Here is a 12202-nt window from a genome sequence, read left to right as displayed (position 1 = left end):
TCTCGACTTCCAAACATTCTTCAAGGCTCCCAGAACTTTCGCCCCCTCCCCCACCCTATGATTCACTTCTGCTTCCATGGTTCCATCTGCTGCCAGATCCACTCCCAGATATCTAAAACACTTTACTTCCTCCAGTTTTTCTCCATTCAAACTTACCTCCCAATTGACTTGACCCTCAACCCTACTGTACCTAATAACCTTGCTCTTATTCACATTTACTCTTAACTTTCTTCTTTCACACACTTTACCAAACTCAGTCACCAGCTTCTGCAGTTTCTTACATGAATCAGCCACCAGCGCTGTATCATCAGCGAACAACAACTGACTCACTTCCCAAGCTCTCTCATCCACAACAGACTGCATACTTGCCCCTCTTTCCAAAACTCTTGCATTCACCTCCCTAACAACCCCATCCATAAACAAATTAAACTACCATGGAGATATCACACACCCCTGCCGCAAACCTACATTCACTGAGAACCAATCACTTTCCTCTCTTCCTACATGTACACATGCCTTACATCCTCGATAAAAGCTTTTCACTGCTACTAACAACTTGCCTCCCACACCATATATTCTTAAAACCTTCCACAGAGCATCTCTATCAACTCTATCATATGCCTTCTCCAGATCCATAAATGCTACACTAAATGCTAAATCCATTTGTTTTTCTAAGTATTTCTCACATACATTCTTCAAAGCAAACACCTGATCCACACATCCTCTACCACTTCTGAAACCACACTGCTCATTCCCAATCTGATGCTCTGTACATGCCTTCACCCTCTCAATCAATACCCTCCCATATAATATACCAGGAATACTCAACAAACTTATATCTCTGTAATTTGAGCACTCACTCTTATCCCCTTTGCCTTTGTACAATGGCACTATGCAAGCATTCCGCCAATCCTCAGGCACCTCACCATGAGTCATACATACATTAAATAACCTTACCAACCAGTCAACAATACAGTCACCCCCTTTTTTAATAAATTCCACTGCAATGCCATCCAAACCTGCTGCCTTGCCGGCTTTCATCTTCCGTAAAGCTTTTACTACCTCTTCTCTATTTACCAAATCATTTTCCCTAACCCTCTCACTTTGCACACCACCTCGACCAAAACACCCTATATCTGCCACTCTATCATCAAACACATTCAACAAACCTTCAAAATACTCACTCCATCTCCTTGTCACATCACCACTACTTGTTATCATCTCCCCATCAGCCCCCTTCACTGAAGTTCCCATTTGCTCCCTTGTCTTACGCACTTTATTTACCTCCTTCCAAAACATCTTTTTATTCTCCCTGAAATTTAATGATACTCTCTCACCCCAACTCTCATTTGCCCTCTTTTTCACCTCTTGCACCTTTCTCTTGACCTCCTGTCTCTTTCTTTTATACATCTCCCACTCATTTGCATTTTTTCCCTGCAAAAATAGTCCAAATGCCTCTCTCTTCTCTTTCACTAATAATCTTACTTCTTCATCCCACCACTCACTACCTTTTCTAATCAACCCACCTCCCACGCTTCTCATGCCACAAGCATCTTTTGCGCAAGCCATCACTGCTTCCCTAAATACATCCCATTCCTCCCCCACTCCCCTTACCTCCTTTGTTCTTACCTTTTTCCATTCTGTACTCAGTCTCTCCTCGTACTTCCTCACACAAGTCTCCTTCCCAAGCTCACTTACTCTCACCACTCTCTTCACCCCAACATTCTCTCTTCTTTTCTGAAAACCCCCACAAATCTTCACCTTCGCCTCCACAAGATAATGATCAGACATCCCTCCACTTGCACCTCTCAGCACATTAACATCCAAAAGTCTCTCTTTCGTGCGTCTATCAATTAACACGTAATCCAATAACGCTCTCTGGCCATCTCTCCTACTTACATACGTATACTTATGTATATCTCGCTTTTTAAACCAGGTATTCCCAATCACCAGTCCTTTTTCAGCACATAAATCTACAAGCTCTTCACCATTTCCATTTACAACACAGAACACTCCATGTATACCAATTATTCCCTCAACTGCCACATTACTCACCTTTGCATTCAAATCACCCATCACTATAACAAGGTCTCGTGCATCAAAACCACTAACACACTCATTCAGCTGCTCCCAAAACACTTGCCTCTCATGATCTTTCTTCTCATGCCCAGGTGCATATGCACCAATAATCACCCATCTCTCTCCATCCACTTTCAGTTTTACCCATATCAACCTAGAATTTACTTTCTTACACTCTATCACATATTCCCACAACTCCTGATTCAGGAGTAGTGCAACTCCTTCCCTTGCTCTTGTCCTCTCACTAACCCCTGACTTTACTCCCAAGACATTCCCAAACCACTCTTCCCCTTTACCCTTGAGCTTCATTTCACTCAGAGCCAAAACATCCAGGTTCCTTTCCTCAAATATACTACCTGTCTCTCCTTTTTTCTCATCTTGGTTACATCCACACACATTTAGACACCCCAATCTGAGCCTTCGAGGAGGATGAGCACTCCTCGCGTGACTCCTTCTTCTGTTTCCCCTTTTAGAAAGTTAAAATACAAGGAGGGGAGGGTTTCTGGCCCCCCGCTCCCGTCCCCTTTAGTCGCCTTCTACGACACGTGAGGAATGCGTGGGAAGTATTCTTTCTCCCCTATCCCCAGGGATAATAGAAAATAAGAAATAGAAATAAATTTCTGCCAAACAGGTCTCTCCAGTAGGGTCTTACTTAATGTAAGAGTACTCACAAAGGTAACACAGAAAATGGTCTGGAGATAGAAGAGCCACTGAGCTCTTAAAATCATGGGGATAATTAAGGTAGCTGCATTTTACAAAAGGCACGTTATAAAATTATGAATAATCATGGCTCTGATGTACCTTTGCTTGTTCCCTACTCTTCCTAACAGGTGACTAAAAATAATTCTATTTAATCTGTTTACTTTTTGATCCATCTCTCTGATTGCCCATCCACTAATACCCGTCCATTCACAATAAGGAACCACATCCAACATCAGTTTATGATAATAAAGCAACATTATAATTATCAAACAATATCTTCATTTGGTTGACCATGGCCTTTCAGTTGCACTCTGGAAACTCATCAGAAAAGTACATGTACAAAAAAGAAGTAATCATGGCAATTCAGGATGCCATTTCCCATAATCAGAGCAATATGGAACATTCTGAAACTTTTGCATCATACATGACCTCAAATTCAACTGTTTCAAATCCAATAGAAATACTAGAGGCATTTATTCAAGTACTGAGTAAGTCTGGTTCACATAAATTAACATGTACCAGTTTCTCTATGCTTCTGACAAAAACTGTGTCACATTTGCCAATACTCACTGAACCAAGTGCAAAGACGATGGTTGAGAACAAAAAGTCACGAACTTTTTGCACAACTGACTGGTTCTTGGATGCAAGAGTGCTGGATCCTAGAATGTCATTCACAAAGGCTAATGTGAAGTATATGAACTGCACCAGCTGCAAAAAAGAAATCAATACATCTCATGAATGTTTAAAGTATTTCCTCTTCAGAATAAAGAAATTCTAGAAGTCAATTCATGAGGCTATCTTTATCTGAACTGTACACTGTAATGATCTAAGCAACCCTTTCTCCAACCATCATAACCTCTGCACACCTTAGCACATTTCTCTACATTAATGCCTTTCTTCTACACACACACTCTCACCATGTATAGTCTAATTTCTCAAATTTGGAAACCCTGGGGCCTAACAGTAGCCAAATTGTAGATGTTGCCAAATTATGGGTATTAATTTTGCCATAAGGTCGGAACAGTACATGAAATAAATTATAACAGCCTGTGTAATTCAGTTATTCAACAGACTACACAACAGTGATTCTCAGTCAGACTTACCTGACAACTACCACATCCAGGTCTTTGTTCAAAACAATCCCAATCATCCATACAAGTGTAAACATACAAAGGCACAGGACTTTAGTTTTGCAGGGGTGAGAAAAAAAGTCTGGAATCTGAGTGATTTTCATTTCCTTTTGATACACATTCATTCAGGATCTAGTCTTATCTAAGAGCAAAAATATTCAGTCAACTAAGCTTAGCTCAAGACTGCCCATGGAAACCCCTCTGGGAGGTCACAACTCTCCATTTAAGCAATGCTGATATTTATGTTCACAGAGGAAATTGCATACCACATTAACAACGCAGCACCAGGAACAGACACAAAAAAACTCATTTACTCGCATCCATTTTCCAGATGTCATGTATAATGTATTGAAACCACAGTCCCCTATCCACAAAAAGGCCCCATAGACCTTTCCATGATTTCCACTGGCTACTCCAAATGCTCTTATTCAGTCCAATAATAGCAAGTTGGCCCCTGTATACCACAGTGCTTCAATTCACTCCATTTGCTGCATAAATTTTACCGTTCAGCTTGTTTAGGCCCTGAACACTCAAAACATTATTTTTCTTCATCCTTCCATCTTTAGTTTGGTCTTCCCTTTCTCCTTTTCCTTTCCACTTCTGACACATGTATCTGTTTCGTCACCCTCTCCTTCCTCATTTTATTCATATGTCCAAACCATTTTAGCACAGCCTCTTCATCACTCTGGGTACACTTTTCTTATTACCAACCCTCTCTCTTATCCTTTTATTACTTAATCAAACTACCTCACACCATAAATGGCCCTCACACATTTCATTTTCAACACATCTACCCTTCTAAACACATTCTCATCTACAATCATACAACAACAGTGGGACTCCTCCATCCTTTTACACACATTCTCACCTACAATCATACAACAGTGGGACTCCTTCATCTTCAAACATACCCAATATCACCCTCCTAGATAATATCCTCTTTCCACACATTCCTCAATGCTCCATGAACCTTCATCCCCTCACTCATCTTATGACTCGCTTCTGTTTAAGTGGTTTCATTTGCTGCCATTTCCACTCCCAGGCATCTGAAACACTACTTTCTCCAAATTTCCTCCATTCAAATTCACATCCCAAAAAACCTATCCCTTTATCTAATGTACCTATTAAAAATTCTTGCTTGATTTTATCCCCAAAGTGTTCGGATAAGACTAAGGCAGCAATACAGCATGTGGTTTTTAAGAGATGTCCGAGGGGTGGCAACTAGCCCAGCTGAAGTCGAGGGTGAGTGAACATGAATGTTATCTTGCTGTAATACAGTTGATGTCTCAAGAAAGGGAAGCAGGTCTTCCATTTCATTCATCATTGAAGCTAGTGTGGACGTGCCTGGAGAATTGTCAAAACTCAGGTAAGACTCAGGTGCCTCAAGCAAGGGGGCTTGATGATGAGGTTAGATTTGTTCACCTGGGTTCATAAAATACTTTGATGTCTTTGTAAACAGTTCTTGCAATTTAATTTGCTTCATGTAATTAAGTGCTTATCTGATAACTTTTTCCTTAATCCTGTTCATGCTCATCATCTTCACTTGGATGATGTAACTCTCCTGTTCTAAAAACCTAATGAATTGATTTGTCAGTTTCATCCTTGCATTCATGCTGATCCTTTTATGTGTGCCTATCACTCTCATTTTCCTCCTGAGTGGAATTCAACACTAATGAAATAATTCCTTCATCTATCATCTGGCATATGACTGGCACACAATGTTGCAGAACCACCAATCAATGACGTCATCTTTGCACATACCTCAAAAGTTCTGCTTCAAGTTTTCTAACCAGAAATATAAAACCCTACAAAATCTTTGGTATATTTGTGGCTGTTAACAGATTGGCAAAACCCACATACAAATAAACCATTTCATTAAGCATCAGCTCTCTCAAACACCAGAAAATAAGAGTTGCTGATGCCAGCAGTACCATTGCAGTGCATCCAATTAATGACATCATTCTCATAAGGTCATGGTGACCTCATTACAAGCATCAGTCCCCTTGAAGTACCTTAACAGTTCTGCTGCTAAAGTTTTTTCACGAAAATTTTAAACCAAAAAAAATTTTAGTATCCTCGCTGTCATCAACAGAGTAGCAAAAACCAAATAAATGTAAACCATTTCAATGAGCACCATTTCTCTCATAAATGCCAGAATATGAGAGCTGCTTAAATTTGGTACACCAAACTGGAATTGTAGTCTACAAATAATATTTTTCCTCTGCCCTGCAGCTGTTCCCATCTACCTTAATCAAACACATTTGTTTCAAATACTGTTCCATATCTCTTCTCTACTCAAGGCCACACATCTCAATGCTCCTGGCTTTTCTTTATCACACACTTCCTTCATAGTATTTTGTCTTCCTTTATTTTCTTAATTTCGCTCTCAAACTCTATTACCCCTCCACTAACACTTCCTCAGAATCAATCTAAACAGATAACATTATACTACAATACCATAACTACTGTTACAAATGAGTAGTCATGTTTAGCTTGCACTCAACAAACCAGATTGGACAATCACTCTAAGTAAACCACCACACCTATTCTGACTATTCTCTCTATCATTTAAACTACATGTCAGTTTTTAAATCAGTCTGATGATATTAACAGTGAAACTACTTCAGAGGTTTAAACATGAAATTAAGCCTTAAACTGCACAGTCAGTCTCAAATGATTCCCCAGGGTGTAATAAAAAAAAATCTGAAATTATTTCTCCTTACAAAATATATATACACCTGATCCCCTACTTACAACCTATGTGACTTATGACCATCCATACATACGATCGTAAAAAAATATAAATAAAAAATAAAAATGATGAGATATGAACTAAAGAATCTTAAATAAAAGGAAAAAAGAAAAACCAAGAAACAATTATTCAATAAAGCTGGTTAATAAAAAACGAGATAATCATAATAGAAAATGAGTAGGATAAAAGAATGCTGTACAAGTACACAAATTCTACATGCCATGCTGACATGCATCCAACTTATGTCCATTATGAGATCCAACTGGCTGGTCAGAATGGAACTCAGATGTATGTTGGGAGGGGGTGTACACAACATCCACAGTAGCAAAAAAACCTAAAATAGAAGTACTCATTTAGTAAGGTTTTGAACAGACCTAACTGAAATGATTTCACATAAACATACCTTACCCCTCTGTCTTCTATGTATCTCCTGCAGCATTCAGAAAGCCAGCCATTTCCACTAGGCAGAAAAACAGGCCATAATGTGTGGTGTATGTGTGTGTCTATGTGAAGAAAGCACAGAGCAACTGAGTAGTATGTGGTCAGTGTCTTCAATGTGGAATTTGCATCATGGGAAAGAAGGGTCCTGTGATATACTGTAATGATGTTTGTAATATTGTAGTGATGGGTGGTGTCCTGATCACAGATGGTTAAGAGTAACTTCTGTAAGTGTGGGGATTATAAATTTCTGATGGGCATATGTCTGATGGGGTGGATGTTTAAGATTCTGTTGTGACCACAAGTGTTTAGTACTCCTCTAGTTACTTCAGTGTGTGTACATTTTGTCATTCTGTGTTTGATGCAGGAGGATAAATCTGCAGGGACAGTCTTCTTACGTGTGAGGCAGGGTTATATTTTCTGTTTCTACAAGAATGCTGATCATTGGTAATAATGTGAATTGGGAAAAAAGGTACTTGTGCTGGTGCAAAAAACTGAGTGCCAGGCTTGATGATGTAGGACTGGATCTCTGTTTTACTGTATAGGTGTTGAGTGTTTGTGGTTGCTATGAAGCCAGTAACTGTTCTGAGTGCTTTACTTGTGTGGTTTGCAGCCCAATTGTACCTGTTCTTTTGATGGGCAGATGACCAAGCATATGAGGCACAGAGTATGGTGAAGTGAGCTAACTGACTGTCAAGGATACTAAGGGCTTCTTTTTCATGTCCAAATCTAGTTGAAGGTAAGGGAGAACATTCTGCCTCTGCATTCCCCATGTGTTGCAAATAGCAACCAAAGCAGGAGGGAGTGGGGAGCTGGAAATACTCCACTCCTTGTATTCAGTTTCTAAAAGTAACAGAAGGTGCCAGGCATGGAATGCACATCCTCCTCGAAGGCTCAGATTGAGGTAACTGAAAGTATGTGGATGTAACCAAGATGAGCAAGATGAGAAGAGAGGGGACATTGGTAACCTGGGTGTTCTGGCTCTGAGTGAAACAAAGCTCAAGGGTAAAGTGGAAGAATGGTTTAGAAATGTCATAGGATTAAGTCAGGGGTTGGTGAGAGAACAAGAGATAGGGAAGGAGTAGCACTACTCCTGAAGCAGGAGCTGTGGGAGTGTGGGATAGTGTAAGTGTGAGGAAGTAAATTCTAGATTGATGTGGGTAAAACTGAAAGTAGATGGCCAGAGATTGGTGATTATTGGTGCTTACGTACCTGGCCATGAAATGAAAGATCATAAGGCAAGTGTTTTGGCAGCAGCTAAGTGATTGCATCAGCAGTTTTGGGGCAGGAGATCAGGTATTAGTGGTGGGTGATTTAAACATGAAAGCAAATAATGTGGCAATTAAGGGTATAACTGGTTAGTATGGGGTATTCAATGTTATGAATGAAAATGGTGAAGGGTATGTGGAAGTGTGTTGAAAAAAGACTGATGGCTACGAATACCTGGTTTAAAAGGAGACAGACACAAGTATGCATATGTTAGTAAGAGAGATGGTCACTGGGCATTATTGCATTATGTATGAATTAATAAGCAAAGTGTGCTAAGAGGGGCAGCTGGTGGGATGTCTGATTATTGTCTTTTGGAGGAGAGGATGAAAATTTTTAGAGGATTTCAAAAAACAGAAAACAATGCTGGGATCAACAGAGTGGTGAGAGTAACTGAGCTTTGAAAGGAGACTTGTCTGAAGAAATACCATCAGAGACTGAGTGTGGAATGGCAGAAAATGAGAGCAAATGAAGTGCAGGGAGTGGATGAGGAATGGGAGGCACTTAGGGAAGCAGTGATGGCATGTGCAAGAGATACATGTAGCAGGCGAAAGGTAGGAGGAGGACAAATTAGAAAGGGTAGTGAGTGGTGGGGTGAAGAAAAGTTGCTAATAAAAAAAAAAAAGGCACTTGGGCAGAATTTACATGGAAGGAGTGCAGATGATTGGCACATTGACCTCAGTACACCACAATGTTCCAATTCACTCTATTCTGTGAATGCCTTTCACCCTTCTGCATGTTCAGACCCCATCACTCAAAATCTTATTCACTTTATCTTTCCACCTCCAATTTGGTCTCCCACTTCTCCGTGTTCCCTCCACTTCTGACACATATATCCTCTCTGTCAACCTTTCCTCACTCATTCTATCCATACGTCCAAACCATTTCGTTATGTTAGCTGAGATGGCACAGGCAGCTGAGGCCCTAATGGCATTATCAATGCCATCCAATTAACACATAAAAACACACACACACACATATATATAATATATATTTTTTTATCTATTTTTTAATTATACTTTGTTGAGGTCTCCCACGTTAGTGAGGCAGCGCAAGGAAACAGATGAAAGAATGGCCCAACCCACCCACATACACATACATATACATACACGTCCACACACGCACATATACACACCTGTACATTTCAATGTTTACATACATATACATACACAGACATATACATACATTCACATGTTCATAATTCATACTTGCTGCCTTTATTCATTCTCATTGCTACCCAGCAACATATGAAATGACAACCCCCTCCCCCCCACACACGTGCGAGGTAGCACTAGGAAGAGACAACAAAGGCCACATTCATTCACACTCAGTCTCTACCTGTCATGTATAATGCACCAAAACCACAGCTCCCTTTCCACATCCAGGCCCCACAGAACTTTCCATGGTTTACCCCAGACACTTCACATGCCCTGGTTCAATCCATTGACAGTATGTCGACCCCGGTATACCACATCGCTCCAATTCTCCCTTTTCCTTGAAAGCCTTTCACCCTCCTGCATGTTCAGGCCAAGATCGTTCAAAATCTTTTTCACTACATCCTTCCACCTACAATTTGGTCTCCCACTTCTGGTTCCCTCCACCTCTGACACATATATCCTCTTTGTCAATCTTTCCTTACTCATTCTCTCCATGTAACCAAACCATTTCAATATAACCTCTTCTGCTCTCTCAACCACACTCTTTTTATTACTACACATCTCTCTTACCCTTTCGTTACTCACTCGAGCAAACCACCTCGCACCACATATTATCCTCAAACATCTCATTTCCAACACATCCACCCTCCTTTGCACAACCCTATCTATAGCCCATGCCTTGCAACCATATAACATTATTGGAACAACTATTCCTTCAAACATACCCATTTTTGCTTTCCGAGATAATGTTCTCGCCTCCCACGCATTCTTCAACACTCCCAGAACTTCACTCCCTCCCCCACCCTGTGACTCAATTCTGCTTCCATGGTTCCATCCACTGCCAAATCCACTCCCAGATATCTAAAACACTTCTCTTCCTCCACTTTTTCTCCATTCAAACTTACCTCCCAATTGACTTGTCCCTTAACCCTACTGTACCTAATAACTATGCTCTTATTCACAATTACTCGAAGCTTTCTTCTTTCACACACTTTACCAAACTCAGTCACCAGCTTCTGCAGTTTCTCACCCAAATCAGCCACCAGCGCTGTACCATCAGCGAACAACAACTGAAGCAGGAGTTATGGAAGTATGTGATAGAGTGTAAGAAAGTAAACTCTAGGTTGATATGGGATAAACTGAAAGTGGATGGAGAGAGATGGGTGATTATCGGTGCTTATGCACCTGGTCATGAGAAGAAAATTCATGACAGGCAAGTGTTTTGGAAGCAGCTGAGTGAATGTGTTAGCAACTTTGATGCACGAGACCGGGTTATAGTGATGGGTGAGTAATGTGGCAGTTGAGGGTATAATTGGTGTTCAGTGTTGTAAATGGAAATGGTGAAGAGCTTGAAGATTTGTGTGCTGAAAAAGGACTGGTGATTGGGAATACCTGGTTTAAAAAGAGAGATATACATAAGTATATGTATGTAAGTAGGAGAGATGGCCAGAGAGCGTTATTGGATTACGTGTTAATTGATAGGTGAGTGAAAGAAAGACTTTTGGATGTTAATGTGCTGAGAGGAGTAACTGGAGGGATGTCTGATCATTACCTTGTGGAGGCAAAGGTGAAGGTATGTAGACGTTTTCAGAAAAGAAGAGAGAATGTTGAGGTGAAGAAAGTGGTGAGAGTAAGTGGGCTTGGAAAGGAGACCTGTGAGAGCAAGTACCTGGAGAGATTAAGCGCAGAATGGAAAAAGGTGAGAGGAAATGACGTAAGGGGAGTGGGGGTGGAATGGGATGTATTTAGGGAAGAAGTGATGGCTCGCGCAAAAGATGGCATGAGAAAGGTGGGAGGTGTGCAGATTAGAAAGGGTAGTGAGTGGTGGGATGAAGAGAAGAGAGAGGCATTTGGATGACTTCTGCAGGGAAATAGTGCAAATGATTGGGAGATGTATTAAAGAAAGAGGCAAGAAGTCAAGAGAAAGGTGCAAGAGGTGGAAAAGAGGGCAAGTTGGGGTGAGAAGGTATCATCAAATTTTGGGGAAAATAAAAAGATATCTTGGAAGGAGATAAATAAAGTGCTTTAAAAAAAAGTGCGTAACATAAGAGAACAAATGGGAACATGGGTAAAGGGGACAAATGGTGAGGTAATAACAAGTAGAGGTGATATGAGAGGGAGATGGAGTGAGTATTTTGAAAATTTGTTGTATGTGTTTGATGATAGAGTGGCAGATATAGGGTGTTTTGGTCGAGGTGGTGAGGGAAGTGAGAGGGGTCAGGGAAAATGATCTGGTAAATAGAGAAGAGGTAGTGAAAGCTTTGTGGAAGGTGAAACTCGGCGAGGTGGCGGGTTTGGATGGTATTGCAGTGGAATTTATTAAAAAAGAGGGTGAGTGTGTTGTTGACTGGTTGGTGAGGATATTCAATATATGTATGGTACATGGTGAAGTGCCTGAGGATTGGCGGAATGCATGCATAGTGCCATTATACAAAGGCAATGGGGATACAGGTGACTGTTCAAATTAAAGAGTTATAAGTTTGTTGAGTATTCCTAAGAAATCATACGGCAGGGTATTGATTGAGAGGGTGAAGACATGTAAAGAGCATCAGATTGGGGAAGAGCAGTGTGGTTTCAGAAGTGGTAGAGGTTGTGTGGATCAAGTGTTTGCTTTGAAGAATGTATGTGAGAAATACTTAGAAAAACAGATGGAATTGTAAGGAGCATTTATGGATCTG

The 12202-nt window shown here is 40.6% G+C and overlaps 1 protein-coding gene across 3 annotated transcripts in view; it reads right to left on the bottom strand.

Annotated features, from left to right (window-relative positions):
- The window catches only part of LOC139755943 (androgen-induced gene 1 protein-like), a 151590-nt gene that overhangs the window by 60003 nt on the left and 79385 nt on the right, over positions 1–12202 (bottom strand). For all 3 annotated transcript variants that reach the window (XM_071674723.1, XM_071674724.1, XM_071674725.1), the window contains one exon: positions 3352–3489. In XM_071674723.1, coding sequence (XP_071530824.1) covers positions 3352–3489 — 138 coding nt within the window. The remainder of the gene's footprint in view (positions 1–3351; positions 3490–12202) is intronic.

Source organism: Panulirus ornatus, chromosome 20, assembly GCF_036320965.1.
Source record: "Panulirus ornatus isolate Po-2019 chromosome 20, ASM3632096v1, whole genome shotgun sequence".
Lineage (NCBI taxonomy): Eukaryota > Metazoa > Arthropoda > Malacostraca > Decapoda > Palinuridae > Panulirus > Panulirus ornatus.
Note: the sequence above shows the minus strand (reverse complement) of the source record. Positions and strands in the feature narration are given on the sequence as shown.